This window comes from Felis catus, chromosome B1 (genome assembly GCF_018350175.1).
Source record: "Felis catus isolate Fca126 chromosome B1, F.catus_Fca126_mat1.0, whole genome shotgun sequence".
Taxonomy (NCBI): Eukaryota; Metazoa; Chordata; class Mammalia; order Carnivora; family Felidae; genus Felis; species Felis catus.
The window spans coordinates 104,969,045-104,993,478 of record NC_058371.1 but is presented as its reverse complement, the minus strand read 5'-3'; the positions used below and the strand labels follow the sequence as shown (position 1 = coordinate 104,993,478).

Below are 24,434 nucleotides of genomic sequence, written 5' to 3'. Positions count from 1 at the left end.
AATTTTATTTCATTTGCAATCTTTGGTCTTAACAAATCCCTTAATTAGTTTACCGTATAAATCTGTAACTAGGTGATTAAAAATAATTTTAATGATGATAAATAAAAACAGATGATGATCAACATTTATCATTTATGTTGGGGGAACACTTATTCTCACTCCATGTTTCCATGTATAGGTACATAAGTTAGAGGCATTCCCCTGACCCCTTCCTCTCAGGTGAGGGCAGGTGATTTATCTGATTAGTAAGTTTGAGTAAAGGAACTGGGTGGACATAGCTCAGTCTACTCTCTATCTTCTTTCTGAGGAGGCAGCCTGCCTGCAGGAGGCACACATTTATTACCTTTCCATTTGCTAAGTTTTGAAGGTACAGCTGTCCACAGGAGAAGCTTGTAATATGCCCACCTTGTGCCTGGGTATACAGGTTTGTCACATTGAAAGATAAAGCATTAGCAAGCCCACTTGCCCTCAGACATATGTCTGTACAGTGCTGACATTTTTCCTATCTCAGGACTCTCTCAATCCAGGGATGGAAGAGAGAGGTATAATGAACTGACCCCAAAACTGTAACAATTTAAAACAAATACACAGTCACTTTTAAAAACAATTATCTCAGGGGCGCCTGGGTGGCTCAGTCAGTTGAGTGGCCGACTTCAGCTCAGGTCATGATCTCACAGTCCGTGAGCTCAAGCCCCACATCGGGATTTGTGCTGACAGCTCGGAGCCTGGAGCCTGTTTCTGTTTCTGTGTCTCCCTCTCTCTCTGCCCCTCCCCCATTCACGCTCTCTCTCTGCCTTTCAAAAATGAATGTTAAAAAAAATTAAAAACAATTATCTTAAATATATTTAAAACACTAAACTTTTTATATAGAATATATGTTTCCTCATCATGGAAGCTTACACTGAAATTCACCTCTGAGACTAAATGAGCTCAATCTGTTCCCAAACACTTAGGGAGTAAGAAAGCAATTGCCTAATCACATATACACTGTCTCCACTGGCTCTAGATTTACATTTGTCAGTTACCCACAAGGGGGCACAGCGTTCTTATGATTTAAGCACCAAAAGTTAAATGGCAGTACAAAAACCTGAGGTGAACATGTTGCTGGCTTTTACCTGGAAATTGTTGTATTTGTAAAGGGTTCCTCCAGTGAGGTGAGGCACGAGACCCAAAGAGGCTACATCCACATACTGACTGGGAAAGAGGAAGAGGGTCACACAGCAGCCGTGAGCCACACAGTCCTTGGCCAGTGCGTCGTAGACATTTGTTTGGGGCTGGAAAAGTATCTGAAGAAAAAGATGCACAAAGGGAAAAAGAAAACCACAAAATGTTTTTGGTTTCAATTTTTTATTTCTGTTGAATTCTTTTAAAATGAAAGAAAATTTTTTTCCAGTCAAGTGAACTGGGCTGAAGGAATGAATTACGGTAATCATCAGTGCAGCAGCCATTTATTGAGCACCCAGTGTGTGCCAGGCTCATGTTGTGTGAAATGTGTGTGTGTGTGTGTGTGTGTGTGTGTGCGCGCGCGCACATGCACGCAATTTTATTTGATCCTCCGACAATGCTAATGAAACAGACATTGCTGTCTTACCTTTACAGACCTATATGAAACAACCTGTCTGGTGTTATGTGGCCAGTAGCTGGATGCCTATATCCTGGTCTTATCCTTCCCACTGATTTGTCTACCCCCCACCCCATGGTGATTCTGTCGGAGGGTTTGAGCAAAGCACACTGTGAGCATCAGCCACCTCTATTTCCTGTCTCAGGAGTGCTATTATATGGTCCCAGCTACATTCTCCTTCTACCTTTATCTTCTTCCTGCATTTGCCCCCATTTCTCCCATTTGTATTATCCCAGTCTCATACACAGTTTATACATGAAAAGTTTGAGGCCTTATTTTAAGTTTATTTCAGACATTGGTTTCTCTAGGAATATAAAATTTCTTAAATTATTTGCAATTCAAAATATTCTCGTTAATGTACAATGTCCCAGATTTATACATTACATTTAGCTTCTCTCCCTTTCTTACCCAAAGGACACATTCCCTCTTTCTTTACTCCCCTTTACAAACTGACATATGGATACTTCAAAGAGCCATTGTTTACAAATACCTTCTCTTTGTCCGTATTAATCAGTTTTTTGTCATCTCTGTTTTTGAGCTTCCCTGGTGCCTCTGCAGTGGGTAAGGAGGAATGGAAGATGAACAGCTTCCCAGGACAATCTGCGGCCTAAAAGAAAAAAAAATTACAGAAAATGTTTTGGGTGGGAAAGTTCTACTTTAAGGGATTCAGAAAATAAATTAAAATACAGGTATTTTCTATGAGCCAAGCACTATACATATCTCATTTAATCCTCTCAGTAACTGTTGTGTCCTTAGGCAGGTACTATTCTCTCCATTTTATAGACTAGGAAACTGAGGCTTAGATAGGGACTTGCCTAAAGTCACATAAGTTGTAAATGAAACAGCCAATATTTGATTGTAGGTCCATACACATGTTGCTTTGATAAACTAAAAAGGATGTACTACAGGGAAAATACTTTCTTGTTTAGCCTAGACTTTCAGGGTCAAGTGAATCCCATGATGCAAAAGTAAAAGAATTCCTAGGATGATGATGCAACAGAAGCTCCTCTTTGAAACCTTTAGTAAACATAGATTAAACCTAAAGTGGTATTTCAAGGAAGAATGCACATGAACGTAGCAACAGTAGATATAAGGAACCAGCTATCAGACAAAATGACAAAAGGGAAAATATGTGATCAAGATTATGTATCTGTAGTCCCTGGGAAGCAATAAAAAGATGAACTTAGGTTCCACAAAAGTCAATTCCATATTAAGAATATTTAAAATCTTAAGGACCTAAGAAGTAATCTACTAAGCAAAATTTACTGAGATTAAATGATTCATTATATTGACCCCTCCAATCTTGCCTTTCTCCAAACTATCCTGGCATATTGCTGCCAGGGCACTCTCTGAAATAAAGCTAACTGTTCTGGTCATGTATGGGGCAGTTCTCCCTAAAAATCGTGGAGACTTTCTACTATGTGATAAAGTCCACATTCCTTTATCTGTGTGGGAACAGGAAGGGTAAAAAAAAGTGAGATGGGTTGCTGCAAGCAATTGCTGTGTGCAGCTAGCTCTGTGCCAGGCGCTTCACACACATTTCTTATTTAATACAACCTTGTGGAGAAGAAACTGTTTTCTTCATTCTAAGGCTAAAAAAACTGAGGCTCATCCACTATGCCCCAGGTCACACAGCCAGTGACCCTCTTGCCCTTCCAGGCCCTCTGGAGTTTAGCCTGAATATACCTTTCAAGTCTAATCTCTACATTTCCTCACCCCTGCCACCCCTTTCAGGGGAAGTTTCCGCCACACAAGCTTCTTGCTTTCCTGGAATATACCACGTGCTTTATACACCTCCACATCTTTGTACATTTTGTTCCATTAGCCTGGAATCCATCTCTCCCTCTTCTTGGCCTGGAGCTGTTGTGTGCAAAAGACAGGTTTAGCAGCACACAGTGGTATGTCTGGGTCAGCGGTAAGATGTGTTGTAAATTATTTGCTATTACTAATAAGACATGTGAGTTTGTGCCTACTTCCCTAAAATACAAATGGATAAAATTCAAGGTTAGCCCTGTCCTAATGTGTCTCAATAAGTGACATTCAACATGTGTGGTGAGTGGGTCACAGAGGTGGGGGTCACAGCTGACACATGGGGAAGGATGCATAACCCATGCCCCGTCTTGTGTTCGTCATGCCCAGCAGTGAGCAGTGATTTTATCGCTGCACTAGTCTTCTACTTCTACAAATTATCGATACAGGTAAATGAGAACAAAGGCATGGATGAGTGAAGAAGCAAAGATAGTGACCCTACATGCATATATAGGAAAAAGATGCTAACACAACACTGTGGCCAATTAAGACACATTAGTTCCTATGACCTGGGTAAAATTTATGGCAATAATTAAAAAAACATGCTAAAGTTTTTAAATTCTATGACTAATTTTTCCATTTATATCACTTTCATTGTTATGAAAGTATTGTTATGTATTTCACTGTTATGAAAGTTATTTTAATTGAAGTAGCAGAAAAGGTATAAAACGTTTAAGTTCATTTATTTATTTTAAGAGAGAGAGAGAGAACGAGCAGAAGAGAGGCAGAGGATCCAAAAAAAGCTCTGTGCTGATAGCAGAGAGCCTGATGTGGGGCTCAAACTCAGGAACCGTGAGATCATGACCTGAGCCAGAGTCAGGTGCTCAATCGACTAAGCCACCCAGGTGCCCCTGGAACATTTTTTAAAAGTCCATCTTCTCCCCAGCTTTTCTTGGCTGGCCCACCCAGTTCCTCCAAGGAGTTCACTGTCAATCCATCTAGATATTCCCTCACTTCTATCCATCTAGTCTCTGCTCATACAAGTGTTGTAATTGTATACCACAGTACTTAAGAGCATGAGTCCTGGTTCCTATCTGAATGGATAAAAGTCCCAACCATTTTATTAGCCGAGTGATACTGGGAAAATTACTTAACTTCTCTAAACCTCAGTTACCTAATATGCAACATAGAAAAAATAGTAACTATATAAAATATTGTTGAGAGAATTCAATGACCCAGTACATGGCGTTAATCATAACTAACTATATATAATTGCCTTGCTAAGATTACTCATCGAGAAAAATCAGGCTCATTAAGAAAACAAAGTCAAATACTGAGAAAAATAAAGTAACCATATTTATTTCTAATTCATTAGTCAATTATAATGGCTTAATTTTAGATTTATAATTTCATTAATCGCATACTTACAAAATCTTCTGTAAGTAGCAATAAAAGAAAAAGATCCTAGGGCATTAATGCCTTACATCCCTATAAAATGTTATGTTTTTACCAAAATCTTATTGTGCCCACACAAGTGTATCATATAGAATTGATAAATGACAATGACATATGACATTTTTATTACAATGGAAAACAGTTTGAGAAATTTAACTCCAACGTCCATTCCTCTGACAGATGTGTTAATATCACCCTCAACAGAGTTGGCTGTCTCTACCTCCATGTCCTCCCTCTACTTTGCAGATAAGACTTAATAACACCATATCACAATTTATGTGTCTGACTATCTTCTATAAGTCACAGGCTCATGAGAAAGAAAGGACCTTGATTTTTCTACAGCGAGTTTCTCCAAGCCCTACAGGGTCTAGAACTTTCACTCTATAGGTGCTCCATAAATTTTAGAAGGAATGGAAGAAATGCTGTGATGCATCAACTGGAAATCAAATTTAGATATACATGAAGATACGTTAAAGATAAATTTCCCAATTAGTGATATATTTGAAGCATAACCATTAAAGGCCACTTCCTTCCCATTTTTTGCCTAATACTACTTATTTAGTTTTCTGGTAGAAGTAATAAGTAACTCAGAAAACTATTGTTTGACCAAGTTAAAAGACAATGCCAGAAATTCACACATAATTGAGTTATGAGTGTCAAATTTTGAGAAGAGATACAGATTTTGAAACACTGTGGAAAAAAGACACTAGAGAACAAGATGCTGTGATCATAGAAGCATGTGCAACATTAAAAAGTGTATCAAACCCTGCAGTTGAATAGTTCAGGGACTTTTGAGAAAGTATGTATAAGAATTTTCCAAATCTTTCCTCTTTATCTTTGTGACAAATCAGCACATGTTTTTTGTTAATTTTTGTCTACTTTCTGTGCTTCAAGAAGTTTATTACAGCTAATTATATATGGATTTTACTTGGCATCTATCTAGTAGAAAATAAAGCTCTAATTCAAATGGGGGAGTCCAGTTCTAAAATGTCTTCACTTGGACACATAAAAACGCCTACATTTGGATGTTCTTTCAGTTTCTACTCCCTGTCCACAGAGGGTGAGACTCTCACCTCTGGCCTCTTGTGCATAATACCCTGAGCAATTCAGCTGAACACCCACAGCCCTAGGCTTTCCAAAATTATTCTCTGCTCTCCTCCCCCTACCTTTTGAGGAATACAAGCAATAAATATCATGTCTTGTGTTACAGAGTTACATCTCTTCTAGCACACTGTAAGCAACTTAGAAGTAGAAACAGTAGTCCTGACATGCCTCACAAAACATTTAATAAATCTTTCTTGATTGAAAGAACAAGTAAATAAATGATGAGGTCTCCTTAATATTTAGATAATACCCTGCAAATTCTCAAAAATGTTAGCTCTTTGCCTAATACTGACTTCAGGCAAGCATTTTAGTGCCCTTGCATACAAGGTACCCAAATTTAAGTCTGACTGCTTGTTGCCATAGAGGACCTAAAAAGATGATGAGATAGTATCACTGTCAGAGGTAGATAATCATACATACACCAGGTACACGTGTGCGCACACACACGCATACACATTTTGATCTTATTTGGAAAAATTTGTCTTCATCCAAACCTATAAAGCTGCTACAAGGCAGAAAACACAAACTGCAGACATGCTCCAATTATATTACAGCAGTTTCTGCTCTTGTACAATGAATTATAATGACCCAGAATCTTTCTGGCAGATGCAGGGGAAACTTTTTCATTAATCTTTTTTTTTTTTATCAACTATCTATTATTTATAGAAAAGTTTTGAGGAAACAGGGGCACCTAGGTGGCTCAGTCAGTTAAGTGAAGGACTCTTGATTTTGGCTCAGGTCATAATCTCACAGTCGTGGGACTGAGCCCCACGTCAGGCTCCACGTTGCATGGACCTGCTTAAGATTCATTCTCCCTCTCTTTCTCTGCCACTCCCATGCTCTCTCTCTCTCTTTCTCAAAAAAAGTTTTGAAGAAACAGATTAAAGATACATATACAATGGAATCACCAAAGCAAATGTAAAGAATTAGAAATCAGGAAGGTAGTCATGGAAAGAAAAGAATTAAATTTAGAAAATTTACCCTAAGTATCATTGGTATCTTTTTTGGTAGTTGAGGCTAGAAGAAACATTAAGAGTTAGAATACTTATAAAATCTGACTCTAGGAAACCAGCCAGTGAATCTTTCTACATGTAAGAAATTGATTAATATGCAATAATATCTTCATTTAATGTTCTACACAAGGAAGAAACTGTCTTCTTAGTGTTTGCTCTTAATTTAACCATTAATGAAAAGCTTAGGGCAAGATGTTAAATCTTGGTTAAGTGAAAGCATTCCTAGTAAAAAGTAACATACAAAGTTGTACGGGGCAGGTATGTGTCAGGCAATTTGCTGGTGAGTTAACATAATGCAAGGATGTTCTCAGAGACTGCAGAAGGAATAATTCCTTGTGCTGGTAGTCCTCAAATATGGATGATCAGTAGAACAAATTGAGGAGTTAATGAATTAGAATCTCTAGGAGTGGGGCCAGAAATCTGCATTTTAAAAATGTAGCCACCCTTTAACACATGACTCTGTGACTCCTTAGTTGAGGAGTTACTGTGTCCCTTACCCTTGCACAGAGCGGAGCACCATTCTGCTCTGCATGAAGACATGTGCTGGTGGAACAAGGTCTGCTCTGCCAGCAGGCACACGACAGCAACTGCCACCAACATGATGTCCAACAGTGTCACTTTATAGCAGTTCCCTATCTTTTTATTTTATTTTATTTTTTTTTAATTTTTTTTTAACGTTTATTTATTTTTGAGACAGAGAGAGACAGAGCATGAACGGGGGAGGGGCAGAGAGAGAGGGAGACACAGGATCAGAAACAGGCTCCAGGCTCTGAGCCATCAGCCCAGAGCCTGATGCGGGGCTCGAACTCACGGACTGCGAGATCGTGACCTGGCTGAAGTCGGACGCTTAACCGACTGCGCCACCCAGGTGCCCCCCTATCTTTTTAATAAGACAATTCTTTACCTTTTATAAAGATAGTTCTTCTACTTTGTAAGAAGAATGCTACTTATTAACTTTGATATTTGTGAAATTATTCTGAGTTGCTACATTTAGATATGAATTCTTCTCATTTTTAAACTTCAGTGTAAAAGTATACGTTACTCTAACAAAAGAATTGCAAATACAACAAAAAATAACATGCAAAAGATACAAAAATCCACCGGATGAAAGGAACTGGCCTCTGCTGCATGAGCGCTGAGACTGCTGACTGCTCCAGCTGTGGTGAACGAGCAGTCTCAAAGAACATTACAGTTATTACCAACACAGCGGGTTTGCAGTAATGCATCATAAGGAACATCACATTTTGGACACATGGAATGCATGTAGGCAAATTTGCTTTACCTATATTTTTCTTTCAAAGCTGCCTCTAGACCTCTTGTGTGCTGCCAGTGTGAACCCATTGTTACAAGACAGTATTGTTCCCTTTCAGAAAAAAAGGGGGTTGAGCTGGGATTCTGAACTTCGGTGCTCTAGAAGACATGCCCATATTCTCCTTTCCACTCTACTGTCTTAACTGATACACTGGCTTATGGATATCCATTCATCTTTCCTCTCAGGCACTAGCACATGAATACAATTTCCTGTACTAATATCTGAGAGTAGAAAAACTCGTTGGGCCATGTACAATGATCATAAATCAGGAAATTTACATGGCAGTTCTAGACACCTTACTGGAAGAGAGAACAACAACAAAACACTTTCAAACTGAAATAGAAAATATTTGCTTTTTGTAATGTGGAATAAAATAGGAATTCTCAAGTCTTTTTGTAGTTCAACCAAGATCACTGTTGGTTTCGACTACATGGACCTAACATGTCCAAATCACTTTATGATGTAAAATTTATTTTTAATTTTATGTTAAATTGACATGTATTCTGAGGCTTTTTGAGGGACATCTGCAAGAGTAAATACTCTGAAGATCAGAAAATCCAGGTAAGAATCAGTGTACTAAAACCAAACCACAATGTTTAGACATAAAATTTATGTGGAAGGGTTTCATAAATTCAGTTTTATAGCATTACTATTGCTGTTATTATTGCTATTGTTATTACCAATAGCCATTATATTTTAGAAGTTAATTTCAATTTAACTTTAATAATAAAATTAAAAAATAAGTTTTTAGGAACTAGCTATGCAGGCTAAAGTGATCTGACTCTTGTGCTAAGGTAATAATGATGAACAGTCAGTACCTGTCAATCATTCTGCCTTCTTCAGATTGCTGTCTTTATTACTATGAAAATGGCCAGAGTCATTAGGGCCCGGCTCCCCAAGTGAAGACATGGCCAACCTCGCATCTGCTTTTGGCATTCAGCAATGCCCTGTGTGGCATTCACATCTGTCACTGTCAGAGGCCTTGCCCTTGCATGTTTGAAAACCCCAAGGAAGGAGAGGATAATAGGGGTATTTTTCCCTTCATATCTGGTAGTTCTGATACTGCTGAAGTATTTTTAAAATAGATCATATAGGGCACCTGGGTGGCTCAGTCAGTTAAGCATCCAACTTAAGCTCAGGTCATGATCTCACAGCTCGTGAGTTCAAGCCCTGCGTAGGGCTCTGTGCTGACAGCTCAGAGCCTGGAGTCTGCTTCCAATTCTGTCTCTCTCTCTCTCTCTCTGCCCCTCCCCTGCTTGCGCTCTTTCTCTCAAAAATAAACGCTAAAAAAAAATTAAAAAATAAAAATAAAATAGATCATATAAAGTTCATATAAAAGTCAAAGGGAGGAGCTAAACTGGAAATACTGACAAAATCAGTTACTCAGATGATAACAGTTCTGGAATGTAAACGCTGGGAGCAATCCATGATTTTGGCCATTTTCCTCCTGAGATTTGTAGGGAAGTTTGGAACGCGCCTCTAGCAAACTACATGCTCTAATGAAGGCTGTAATTTCTTTCATAGATGAAACTTCCTGTGTGTGTGTGTGTGTGTGTGTGTGTCTAGTTTTAAAAATTTATTTATTAGCAATTAAAAAAGACTTCTCACCTTTAGCGCTTCCATGCCAGCCTGGATGACAGGAGCAAAGACAGTCTCATTCTCATTAGAGTCTGCAAACATCTCTGGAATCTGGTCCAATAAACTGTAATAAGTGAATGAGTAAAAGGTTTTAAGTGTTAAGCGTATTTGTAATAAACTTCAAGAAATAAGTCATTAACATTTCAAGCCTGAACACATACGGTTTTATTTTATGCTGAACACCTATGGGTGACCTTCACAGGTCATCCCTAAGGGAATGATATCTTGATATGTTCTGGAACCAAAATTTATGACTTATTTGTAACATTTACAAAAGCACACTCTTTGTAAATATTTTTTCACTATTTACATATTTGACCTCTTAGACCATTAATTCTTGGAACAGTAGCTATATCTTTAGCTATTACCATCATCATTGAATAGACTCATCAATATGCAGAAAATATTTCCTTTGCATAACTTTTTTAGCAAAGAGAAGAGACTGGTTGAGTGTATCAAAAAAAAAAAAAAAAACAAAAAACTCTTCCCTCTAGATACTGGTGTACATTTAAAATAGAACTAACATAAATGACAGAGTTTTACAATCCATACATTAAAACTCCCTTGCTAATGCCAAAACAACATGTGATTGAATCAAAATAATTCAGAACAGATCCCTGATTTTTATCTAAATTATAAAATACTTGATATTTACTTGTGAATCACAGATTGGGATTCTTGATAGTTGACAAGGAAACCATCCAACAGAGGAACAAAGACCTCTCCAACATCAGTCACCACCATCATCTGAGGCTGGGCCAAATTACTCTTTACATTAAAGAAATGCAGCACTTTGTTATATGTGATAAAACCAACTCGGATTGCAGAAGTTTCTTCTTGCTCTTCCCTATGAGAAAAACACAGTGTTTGAAGTTCTTTCATATATTTATGAGACATGTTTCTATCCGAAATTCAGTAATATACCTTCTATAAAATAAATGGAAGACATGTTTAAAGTTTTGCTCTTAATGAATGTTTACCGTATATAAACAATACTGAGTCACAGTAGGGGGTGGGGGATATTACAAAAATAAGTAAGCTGATAAAGGAAAAAATTCTCAAAATTCTAGGCAAAAAAAAAAAATCAAACAGATATGAAAATACATTTCTTTAAAATATTTATTTCTTTAATATATGTATGCTCAATCCATAGCAATTACAAGATGTGCTTTTTTTTTTTAATAAACAAGCTAGGCTTATTACATTCTTTATAAACAAAGTTCTCTCAGAAGTCACAACAAGGTCAGAAGAACAAATGGAACATCTGAAGCAAGAGAAAGGCACATTCAGATTACAAACAGGATAGCTATTTTTATCAAGAAAGGACTTGCTCCTTCTGTGTGATTCTTTTCTTACAGATTCTAGAGAATCGCAATAGAAATTGGACTAGATTTTGAGAGCTATATGCCATATAAACATATAATGTAAATATATTTAAAAAGTCACATATATGAATTGATGATATAATTCTAATTAAGTAAACATTTGTGATGTCTTGGCAAGACAATAAAAGTAATAAAAACTCTAAAACTGTATTCATTTTGAGAGAGGGAGACAGTGCACGTGCAAGCACGGGGGTGGGGGGGTGGGGGGGGTGGGGGGAGAGCAAATCCCAAGCAGGTTCAGTGCTGTCACCGCAGAGCCCAATGCTGCTCCATCTCAGGAACTGTGATGTCATGACCTGAGCTGAAATCAATAGTCAGTCACTTAACAGACTGAGTCACCCAGGCACCCTAAAAAGTAAATTTTTTAAAGAAATCCAAGATAAGGCCTTAATCTTCCTGAAAAGAGTATAAGGCATGAATGTTTATTTAAGTCTACACTTGAATTGAGTGGTCTAAACTCTCTTTAATGTTTACCCAGGTTTCTCTTTGTCTCCCTTCCCCTCCCCCTTCCAACAACACTTCCTGATTTTCATTGGTGTATACAGCAGTGCTCAATGACATGACGGCCACAAAAGATACATGCCGTTTTCTTTGATCCTTAGATATCAATAAAACTTATTTTGCTTAGGGACAATTTTTTTTTAAAAAAAGAACCTAGTATGCTCAGCTCCTAAACTTTGTACATAGCATAGTTACTCGAGTATGAGAGAAAGGAAAATAAAGTACATAGATGAAAGTATCTGAAGTTCAAATTGTTGATCCCACTGCAGACTTCCCAATTTCAGCAGAGTACATGATGACAAACTATTGACTTTAAACTCTTTATTTCTTCTCTACTTCCTTTGCTAATTGAAGGTATTTGTTCTTCATTGTGGCCTTCATGAATGGGTGGGCAGTTTAAATAGATCCTCATAATCCGTTCCAAAAGTACTTGGTAAATGTTTGTATTATGGACTCTTAGAACATTTTCAGAAATAGTACCTAATCGTTTGTAACTGCACATACACAGACTTAGACACACACACACACACACACCCTTGAATATCCTAAACTGGATGATTTCATGCAACTAACCATTATATGATACTGTACTCATGTTCTCCCTGCCCCCCTATTCATTAGAATTTTACTCTTTAAGACCAAGCACAGATACTCTTCCTCTCTCAAACCTCCCCTGATGCTACCAACCAGAAGTTATTTCCTCTTCTAAATTTCTACAAATCATTCTCACTGGGTTCTTAGTATATAGTGCCTGTTAGTTAACATAGCATTAATCCCTGACTACAAATCAATAAAGTCTCAAAGTTTATGCTCCCTGCTCCTGAAGGGTCTAGTATAACGCAAAGAATTAGAGGTTTGCTCAGGATGATTATCATGAAGGTGAAATGCTGTGTTTATTTAGGATGGCAAGTTAGAGCCCAGATTGATAAACTGATTGTATGCATCTTTTCCCAACTCCTGTTTAGTGATGTTGCCTTGCTAGTTTAAAATCAGCATGGCTGGACATATTTTACACCACAGGAATGTGCAAACATTGTAGTAAAGGCTTTATTTATTTGAGATCCAGTTTACCAGCGCACCACTGGTTAAGCTCCCATTTCCGAGTAAACCTTTTATTACATAAGGTGATAAATGTCCGGCAAATCCCAAGGGCATTTATTCTCTTTTAATAGTTAATTTAGAGTCAATTAAGGCAAAAGACACAAAAGAAAAATTACAGAGAAGAGTCTGGATTGCTATTTCCCATTGGATTTGAACATTTTCAAATGATGGGAAAGGAGTATCCTGGGATTCACAGGGTTCACTTAAAATCTAAATTAACATTTTTAAAAACATCTAATCAGAACATTTCACATTATTGCAAAATATTATAACATGTTTTCATGGGAACATATTTGTTTCAATTTGTTTGAGAAACAAAGAAGTATCTTAAAATTTTCTTTTCAACAGTATAACTGCCTTGTTAAATCATGACCAGAAGAAAATGAAATCTCAGCCTCTCCTTCATATTAATTCTATGCAAATTTTATAAAGGTATATAAGGGATATCACAGAAAACAACATGTGTTTCTTCTTCTGTTTTTCAATTACCACTTCCCTCAACACTTGTCCTTATTATTTTAATGGAATGAATCCGACAGAGCAAAAGTGAAGATGTTAGTAACTGGATGAACTGGAATATTCCAAAGTCAAGCATTTTGAACATTTTTGCTACAGGAGCATTAAAAACAAGAAAAAAACCCGATTGCTTGATCTGAACAACAGGTAAGATATTTCAAATCTTTTCTTTCCTGTTTCAGAGAAGTCAGACAGAAATGACATCTGGCAAAATCAAAGATGTAAATTCAAAGTTAAATAGTAAAGAATGGGGCCTTTACTTTTCAAAAGATCAGCTAAGAGATGAACATACCTTAGACATTAATCAAGACTTATACTGTGCTTTAAAAACACTATTTGGCATATTACCTGGTTCAAAGAAGTAAATCAAACTGATGGCTATCTTACAATAAAAAGTATAAAATTATATATCTACAGATCCCAAAATAAACTTTGGGGAAGAAAAAAAGCAACCAGATTTGTTTTAAAATCATTTTATTGTTTTCTCCTATCTTTTTGCTGAAGCCACAATCTGCTCTCCAATGAGATATAAGTCATAATGACATCTCAGGAAGGAGTGTGATTTCATAACTCATATCAATAGGTTATACACTTCATATCAGCACTGTGTTGAAAAGGAGCTAAGGGTTGGCAAGGTAACCATGAGAATAGCATAGTCTAATTTAACCAGTTTGAGAGAAGGGAAAGAAAGAGACACCATTTCCAGAAATGATAGTTTTCTTTCATATGAATCAAGCTCCAACTTCAGATTTAGAATTAAAACAGCCCTGTGAGAGAAGTCTATTATAAAGTAAGTCCTATTCAGCAGAAAGTCCATAGTTCTCAAGTATCCGGGAGAATGAAGTAACAGAAACTAGAGTCACAAAGTGTCAGCAGGCATCACATGCCTTTCTTATGCCCCATCTTCAACTTGCTCCCAGCTCATTCTTCATTTTAGAATTCAGTTTGAAATCACCTCAATGTTTTTTAAACATCCCCAACTGCTTTTCCAAACCATCCTTGAGAATATTATGACTTTAGCTTCACAGATACAAACAAAACTACTCCTGGGAGGTCCAGAGTTCATTCATCTGAGCCTCACATGCACCAGTGCAGCAGCCACATGTGGAATGAATATAGAGGAATGGACACCCAAGGACTCAGGGAGCCCTAAGGGCTATGGATAGCCCATCCCTCAAAGCATCCCTTTTCAGAACAGAGATCATTCAGGAGATACGGAGGGGTGGAAGATGCTGAGACTGGTATAGACACTGGTATAGACACTAGGTTTCAGATGATATTTCTTAGACTCTTTTATTTTCTTAAGCATGTCTCCTCTCATAAAGGAAGACTTTCTCCACTCCCAGGTCTCCTTACTGGATGGCAGCTCCCATCTTAAATAACTAGTTTGTATATTATGAAAAATAGCCATGTTTGCTGAAATACCTTTCCACCTTTCCTTTTGTGCACTGCTCCCTGTTGTGGCAAGGAAAGTGATCTACCTTATGTTTTAAGTCATAGGACCTAGAAGCAGTAAAGTGACAAAGGGGTTTGACAGTGTATAATACAGGAAAAAAGGAAATTTGCCTAAAAAGCTACCACGTCTGCCATACGACAACGGTACAGTTTCCGGGCACCCCTTAGAACTCTACCTACCACATGTCACAACTAGCAGTTTCCACTGAAAAACCAGCCCCTTTGAAAGTGGATAACAGACTTCCAAGTCTTTCCCAGCACACTGTTGGGATTCTCCTTATAATTAAAATGTACTCTGAATGTTGTTTACCACAGCATTAATTTTTATCAGTTTGTTTCTTTTGCTTTGCACAAAAGATAACTCAGACTTTTTAAGGACTCAACGAGCTGGTGGCTGTTTAATTTAGAAATACTTACCCAATGTCCTCATTAGCAAAAGATATCCACGGGGCATTCAGCACTTGCTTTCTGGCCAATAAATTAATTCAGTAATATTGTGCAAATTAGAAAAATAATGGCAGTTCCCTTACTTTGGAAGTTTTTCCAGCACAGTCTTCAGTTCTTCACATATGAGCTTCACAAGTCCATTCTTGATGTTACTATATGAAACATCAATCATGAAGATAAAGGCTGGTGGGTTGGGAGGCTTATTTTTCTATAGGAAAGCAAACAAATCACATAAATGTAATTAAAAAGTATATACATTGCATAATCAAATTAAAACACTCAAACCCTTGAAGATATCATCAAACTTTTCATTTAATATTTTAGGATATAACATCTGGGGAACTAAATCATTTTTTAGAACACAGTCTCTGATGCTATAAAAAAGATAAAAGCTGTTTGTTTTCCAGGGTACGACCTGCGACACTCTATTGAATTCGGCAGGATTATGATATCTAACAGTGAAGCTTCATTTTTGTAGCACCCTGAAGTCTTTCTCACTACAATTACCCAAGGGTATAGTCTAGTGACCAGCCTTGCTTACAACCTTCTCCTTCTGAGAAGAGGTGTGTCTGGAAACTTGACAAATTGTGCCCCCAAAGAATACATACAATAATTGGTATTTGTCTTGAAACTAGTAGAATTTCATTAACTGGATCATGCCATTTTCAAATCTCTTCCTTTGTAAGCTCTCCCAGTTTTAAGGATATGAAATTGTATACTAAAATATAATTGTATACTTTAAAATTGTACTATATTACCAAATATTTACCTATTCTTTACATATTTATGTTAAAAATAGAATATTGGGCCTTTTCTCTATCTGTTTCAAACAATCACTACAACATAAAGCAGCTGCTATATAAATGTTTGATAGCTGTTGGTCCCTTTACTGGCTGGTGTTCAAAGAGCTCTTAGGAAGCGATTATTCAGTTAGGTCTTACAAAATATTTAGAAAACAGCCTCAGGCAAATTTAGTGACTAAAAAAAAAAGAGTTAAGGTTAATTCAATTTTTAACTTTATGATAAATGACAAAAAAATGTTCCAAAGTAAAATTGTCTTTTAACTATTATAATTATAAAATTAGATGATGATGTCTCCAATTCATCTACTGGTTCATTCTCTAGCCACTACAAGCTTAGAGCTAACAGCCTTCTAATAAAAGTCTACCATTTGAAATAAGAAAAGAAGTGCAGGACTTAAAAATCATCAACATAGAAGCTTCATTGTTTTGCCACATTCAAAATCAGGCCAACAAAGAAATGAAAGAACTCTACTGCTGTCTATCTGAGCAACTTTTTTGCAAATCATTCCTGATTCCCACCTAATCTAACTTATAACATAACTTACATTAATTTAAATCAAATAAAAATCACTCTCATTTCCATTAATTAAACCAAAGCCTCTTTGTGACCAACCCAAATGTGTGTTACCATTCTGTGATCTCTTAAATTCAGCATTACTAGTTCCCCACTGAACAGTTTCCATAAATCTATGGAGTCCTTCACTGTAACTTGTTTTCTACGTATGTGAAACTAATTCATCATTCCTCTAAATGATATTCTCTTCCAAAATCTCTATCAATAACATCACTACACATCAATTCAAAGGCTTAAAAACATAAAATTAGATTTAACTACTCCTTTTCTTTCAACCACTGAGTCCCATTGACTATTCTTTCAAAATGCTTCTTTTACATGTTTTACCCAGTCCCTACTCTTAACCATCCAGAAGCTTGTCATCTCATGCCTAGAAAACTCTAATGACTTCATTATTGGTTGTCTTTTTAATCAATTACTCCTTTTAATCCAGCTCGTTTTGTACAGTCAAGCCTAACAGGTATGAACTTTATAAAACCCTGGTTTTCCATGATACTTTAGCAAAACCGCTCTGTTAAGGGTCACAGACCTCTTGACTGCAAACAAATGACTTTAAGTAAAATCCAGCTCTCATCCCGAACTCTCTTCTATCTATCCAATTTTAGGCATCACGGACCATTTTCACTTTAGCTATCACAGCGCTGTGGTGTCATTTCCTCTCCCACTTTTCTGACTGCTTTTTCATTTTCTTATCTTCCTCAAATGATATCTTCTCTTTTGTTACCACCTGCTTTATCACAGAAATCTCTGTGCACCTGTTTTAACTAGCACCTCTATATAGGCAACTCCTCAAATTCTTTCCTATCATGGTCTCCTTTCTGAGCTCCAGACCAGCACTCCATTTAACTATAGCACACCTCCACATAAAGATCCTGTCAGCATCTTCATTCAGAATTTTGTAAGTAAGACAACATTTATCCCATTATATTCTTTACAGAAAGCATGATCCTCAAAAGTAATCTGTGTTTCAAATCTCATTTTCTCTGTGGAATTGTCCACCTTCCTTACCGTCCGTAACCAGTTAATTGTGAAGCTTTTCTGGTTCCAGTACCCAAATTTAGACCCTCATTTACTGTTTTTAAAATTATTTCTCTTTTTTATAGTAAGCTTTTTAAAAGATCTTATGTATGTATGTATGTACGTACGTATGTATGTATCTTTGAGAGAGATAAGAGTGAGCACACGCATGTGAGCTCAAGCAAGTGGGGAAGGAGCAGAGGCGGGGAGAGAGAGAGAGACAGAGAGAGAGAGAGAGAGAGAGAGAGAGACAGAGAGAGAGATCTTGAGCAGGCTCCACCTCTAGCATGGAGCCTGACTTAGGACTCAATCTCACCACCATGGGATCCTGACCTGAGCCAAAATCAAGAGTCAGATGCTCAACTGACTGAGCTGCCCTGGTGCCCCCCAATTTGATTCTTATTGTGGTAAAATATACGTAAAATTTGCCACCTTTACTATTTTTAAGTGTACAGTTCAGTGGTATTAAGTACATTCACACTGCTGTGCAACCTTCACCACCATCCATCCCCAGAACTTTTTTATGTTGTAAGACTGAAACTCTATGATCATTAAACAATGACTTACATTCCCTGGTCTCTCCAGACCCTGGCAACCACCATTCTACACTTCTACATTCTTGTCTCTATGAATCTGACTACTCTAGGTGCTTAATATAAGTAACAAGTAAAATCATAGTATTTGTCTTTCATGTGACTGGCTTATTTCATTTAGCATAATGTCCTTAAAAGTTCATCCATGTTTAGCATGTGTCTACATTTCTTTCCTTTTAAGGCTGAATAATATTCCACATATGTATATACCACATTTTGTTTATCCATTTATCCGTGTATAGACTCATGGACTCCTACTCCTTTTGGCTATTATGAATAATGCCACTATGAACGTGGGTGTGGAAATATCTCTTTGAGACTCTGTTTTCAATTATTTTGGGTATATTCTATTTTTAACTTTTTGAGGAACTGCTATACTCCTTTTATTTTCTCCTGCATGGACCACTGCATTAATTTTCCAATATCCTTCTGTCTCCAATCTCTTTCCTCTCATTATACAAACTGCTGTCAGAATAAATGGTCCAAAAGACAATACAGATCACAGTACCACTGCCTCTGAGGACAGGATGTTTACTGAGTCCTCAGAGTCAAGCACAGAGCATGGCACAGAAGAGTGCTCAATACTGCCAAATGAATGAATAAATGTATGGATGAAAGGATTAAGGAAACAACTTCCTCTTTACCTTTAAGGATCCTCATGACTTACTGAATTAACATAAATTTCTCTATGGCCTGGCATTGAAGACTCCCTATAATACCCATTTAACTAACATGTATAAAAACCAGGAGATCACAGCTATGATGCCAAACCCAGTGGAATATAAAAAGTTAGTCTGCATCTCAAAACAACTTCCCAGCTTTACTTCCCATTATTTCTCAATACACATTCCTTCAACTAATTTAAGTGTTTGCCATTTTCAAAACATTTCCTATCCAGAAGTCACAGTCTAATGGGTCTGGGCCAAGAATTTGGCCAGAAAAGTATTTTGTTTGGCATAGTGTTTTAAAAAATATTTGAATATGAATGTGTTTTGGGGGAAAGGGAACATACTCTCCAATTATCCTAGTCCCCATACTAACTCCACGTCACTCATTTATAATACCGGCCTTGCCCCTGAAGAAAGTGGAGTAAATGGCAAGTCCTCTGCTTCTACCAACTATTTAGTTTTCTCTTACATTTCCACATGTCCAGACTCTGCTCCTGGTATAACCAGCTCCAATATCACTTATCCCTGATCCTCCAAATCATACGTTATCGCTTGTCTGTTTTGTTATGGCATTGTAATTATTTGACTCTTACAGCATTTATCATATTTGGATTTATATCATAATTATACACTTACCAGGTCTATATATGGGAAATATCTTGAAATCAGGTTCACTATCTTGCTAGCTTTGGTATCCTTCATAGCACATAACCAAGTGTTTTGGACATGTTAGGTATTCGTTAAACATCACAATGAATTAAAATTAAGTGGAGGGGTACCTGGATGGCTCAGTCCATTAAGCATCCAACTCTTGATGATTTAGGCTCAGGTCATGATCTTGCAGTTCATGAGTTTGGGCTCCATGCCGATAGCATGCTATCAGCCTGCTTGGGATTCTCTCTCTCCCTCTTTCTCTACCCCTCTCCCTCCTTCCCTCCCCTCCCCCTTTCTCATTCTCTCTCAAAATAAATAAAAAAACTTTTAAAAATAAAATAAAATAATAAAATTAGGTGGAGAGATGATATCTTTATTTAGAAAAGAAAAAGGCTGGCTTGGAATGGGGTTTTATATTTCAGGTACACTTTGTATGTAGATATATTCTGTAAAATTTTACATGAAAAACTTAAGCAACAGAGCTGGGATCTTTTCTTCCAGGGGAGCACCATGGTGATTTTCTAAATAATTGCTTACAGATCCACCCTATACTGATAAAGAATAAGGACATGCCAACACAGTTTTCAGTCTGGCTCCAGCACTTTCTATGTGTGTGATTTGAGTACGGCATGTAAGAGCTCTAGGCCTCAGGTTCCCCATGTAATGGTGGTACTTGCCACATGGGGTCACTTGAGAACTAAACGAAACAACACATAAACACTTAGCACAAAGCATCACAAATAGTAAATATTCAATCAATGCTAATTTTATTATATAAAATTGGTATCAAGATAAAATAAAATTAATACAGAAAAATGTAATTTTGTAATTCTCCTTTAAATTTGCAGTTAAAAATTAGATGGCAAAATTAAATAAAACCTTTTTCATTGTCCAAATCCCTAAAGCAACTAATTATTATACATTATTTACATTTTTAATTATAATTAAATTTGAAGATACTTACACTATCTTTTATTTTAAACCTTATTTGGAATAATAAAAGGTAAATTAAGCTTACAAAAAAATTCTTCAAAATGTATATAGATATTTTTTATTTGGTTCCTTGCCTGCTGGGTGAAATTTCCCATCAATTAGACATCTGGAACGTTTCCAGATAACAGAGTTTGAAGATACTGAGACTTTTGTTCCCAGAAATAGATTTGACTCTCTGCCTGAGTTTCTACTAAAAAAGCATAAAATCAAGATAATATAGCCTTTTTGGCAGAGAACTAGTAACTGAGAGCATAGTTATTTTTGTACCATGGTTGCAAAGATCAATCAATAAATTTTCCATATCACTAGTTATAATGGTTTTATTACATTTAATTAGAATGCAAGTATTTATGGTCTACTTAATCATTCACCTTCAGTCAATAGCAGTAAAGAACAACAGTAGTTGGTACTTTAGGATTTTTTTGGTCTGTTATAAAGCATGTATACCAATAATGTTCTTGTGTTTCTCAAAATATGTTCAAAGGTTACATTTTGAATTAATAAAGTATTAACTCTTCTTTAATAACTCGTTATAGGTAATGTAGTGAAAAAATCATACAAAACACTAAAATACATGCAAAGTTATATTAACTGAAAAAAATGTAAATCCAATCAGTTCAAAACACTTCTATTTAGGAAAAATGTTCTTTGCAACTTATACTCAATATGTGGACTAGGCCTGTAGTAAACACCTGATAGAATCCTGTGGGTCGGAGGCTGTTTTCTGAGAACTGGGCATCAGTAGGCATTGATATTTGGAAGGGGAAGTAAGAAAAAAAATCAGGATGACTCTTTCTTCAGGTCTACCTACATATGGTACTTCAGATATAAGCCGAAATCTGAACTGATACCCAAGAAAATATTTCCAAATCACTGAAGAATTTTAAAGGCCTGCAAGTTACCCATAATGATGTCACTTTCACTGTGACATTGGAAAAGGGAAATAGCCAGTCCTAGGAATCGTAACAGACCTGCAAATTCATTCATTCGTTCATTCATTCATTCCACATAATCTGATCAACTGTCTTTCCTGCACTAGACACTGTGGTAGATGCCATAAAGACAAGATTCTTGTCACCAAGGATATTGAAATCCATGAAGAGGGAGAACATTTAAGAAGATTTAAATTTCATGGAGATAACTGCAAAAACAAACATATGAACCAAATTCTATGGGGAAGAAAAAAAATAGAAGACTTAGTAAATAACTACCATAGTGAAATCAAATAAAGTTGTGCATGTGCACACATGCACACACACTCACATAAAATAAAATTTCAGCTGGGTATTACACAAAGAGTAGGAGTTTGCTACGTGGAGTATATATAGATGTAATAGGAGGATGCAATGATAGTCTGGTCAAAACAATCTTGTCTAAAAGCATGGGGATGTAAAAAGGAGTGATGAGTTCAGAGTACGTGGTGAGTGTTTTATACAACTGAAGAGATAGCTGAGGTGGGAGTATGGAGTCCAACAGTTAATGTTTTCTTATAAGGAAAGCTAAATTTTTGAATTTAATTTTTTAGATTAAGGACGTGAGGAGGAGTCTCATGCATACATCATAAAGGAAAGAAACCAGAAGCCAGAATCCCAGGCTCTCAGATAGTCCAAGGAAGATGCTAAGAGCCTTAAATCATTGTGGTGACAACTAGCATGCAGAAAGGCAGTAAAGAAACCTGTCATTGTCCTATTGGCCATATTGATTGAGCTTCTGCCCTGAAAGGGAGAATTTTCTGAGAGTATTGACAAAACAAAAAAAGCAGAGGCACTATATGGAACTGTTGCTTTAAGAACCCAGATTACATTATCTGATAGGGATATAACAATTAAATTACTGTTTTCTATTTCTGACACCACTTTTTAGTTTTTAAAAATAATCACTGCACTGAGCAGTTTGGCAATTTAATCATGTCAACAGCCTAGAAGCCTTGATCTGCGTCTGAGGCATTTCTACATCCCCATGACAACCACCAAAATGCTTTGGTTGTGAATCAAGAGTCAATTCTTTACATATGAAAGTTATTCACTTGAATTTGACATCAACATATAAACACTTGAAGTCCTGGGAACACTTACTCTGCAGTAATCCAAAGTAGCAACATATTCATAAGATCCTAGAGATAGTTCCGGCTTCTCATAGTGGTCCAGTCTTCTCCCGATGTGGTCCAGATGTTGGAAATAGAATGGTGGAACTAATAAAAACAAAATAAGAGAGGAAATCTTTTGTTTTCATAACACAGACAACTTAATAAGTTCTTAAAATTTATTATGGGAGGAAAAGAATTAGTTGAGGAAAAAAAGTATTTTAAAGCTAGAATGTAGTATATTCTAAATATCCACTATTTAAAAAGCATGTGTTGGAAAGTACAAAGGTTTTCTAAAAAATCCTCTTGCAAGTTACTGATGACACATAACATTTATGATCTGGACCACTGTGAAGAAACAGGGGATAAAAGTACTGGTGTTTTTTAGTTGTCACAAAGAAAATTTAACTACCCCTATTTAATTACCTCTTTTAAAAGGAATTCTGGCTTTTCTAACTATTTAAATTTTCAATACACCTAACAGAAATATACATTGGTTATTTGGACTGTACTATTAACTACAATATTTATTATCCTTTAATTAATAGACGTCTTCAGCCATGGAAAGTTTGCATGGTAATCTTTTAATGTTTGGGCTTCAGAGTAGAGAGGATTACTGTATTAGGGAAAGACTATACCACTAAGACCTCAGCTGAGGAACTCTTAATTTGATTCAAATGTCTAAGAAGGTTAGTTCTGGCAAAGACCTGGAAGTCATCCAACAGCACAGGAACACTTATGAGTCACACACTGAACACTTGGACAAATATGGCCTGGTATCTCTGTGAAAACAAACTCCTGTTGCCTTGAGATTAATAGGGCTGGCTATTAAACCACTGACAATAGAAGTATTTAGAATAACCAGCAATACTCTGGCTTTAAGCGTTTCATAAAGAACAACATTTTCATTTGCAAAACCACAGAAGTAATATGTTTTCTGTTAAAATGAACAACTCAGTCTACTTTATTTTTAGTTGTGAACTAACACTTACAAGACTATTTTCGCAGTTTGGACTTAAAAATAATCACCAAGATTTTTCTATTTTCTTACTATATCATGGCCATTTCTTTTAAGCAAGTTTTATAACATTCTTATGTACATATGGATCTCGAATTTGGAAAAGTCAATGTTTTGAAAAGATTAGGGAAGTGGGAAACTAACAGTCTCAGCTGAGATAAGTAAACTATGAGGGCCTAATCCTGCTATTTTGTTACTTTTAGTTGAGGTAGATGATGTTGGCTATTCAGGATTATGGTGTGATAAATTCTACGTAGTGTAACCTATAGTTAAGTTTCATTCACACATCTACATGTAACGCATGAAAATTTTCCTTTTAAAATGAATTTCACATTCGTTAGCATTTAATATTATCTGTTGTGTTTATAAGACAAAATTCAAGTCACACTGTAAATTATGCACTACAGTTGTCTCCTGCATGCCTTTTGACCCCACGTGCTTCCCACCGTGTAATCTCTGGACACTTTGAAGGGAAATAGAGTGAAACCATGTGATCAAGCTTGCCAGGTTCTTTCTAACTTCCATAAACCTCTGTCTTCTTTAGACCTAAATGAAGAATGCAGGTGTCAGTGTAAATCTATGGGAGTCTGGCTCCTCTTAGGGACAAATGTTTGAGCCTAGTATGAATAACCCTATAGGAAAATGAACATAGCAGCCTCCTAGGAGCGAATACCCAAGGAAAGAGAATTCATTACAGGGAGATACAAGAATTCTGAGTGGTTTTTCTACCAGGA

General features: G+C 36.6%; 1 protein-coding gene across 6 annotated transcripts in view; it reads right to left on the bottom strand.

Annotated features, from left to right (window-relative positions):
* The window catches only part of SEC24D (SEC24 homolog D, COPII coat complex component), a 110,396-nt gene that overhangs the window by 19,423 nt on the left and 66,539 nt on the right, over window positions 1-24,434 (bottom strand). For all 6 annotated transcript variants that reach the window (XM_045055925.1, XM_019829009.3, XM_019829010.3 and 3 more), the window contains exons 10-15: window positions 22,675-22,790; window positions 15,381-15,505; window positions 10,548-10,739; window positions 9,863-9,956; window positions 2,112-2,228; window positions 1,116-1,286 (exon numbers count right to left, since the gene is read on the bottom strand). In XM_045055925.1, the coding sequence (XP_044911860.1) occupies window positions 1,116-1,286; window positions 2,112-2,228; window positions 9,863-9,956; window positions 10,548-10,739; window positions 15,381-15,505; window positions 22,675-22,790 (815 nt within the window). The remainder of the gene's footprint in view (window positions 1-1,115; window positions 1,287-2,111; window positions 2,229-9,862; window positions 9,957-10,547; window positions 10,740-15,380; window positions 15,506-22,674; window positions 22,791-24,434) is intronic.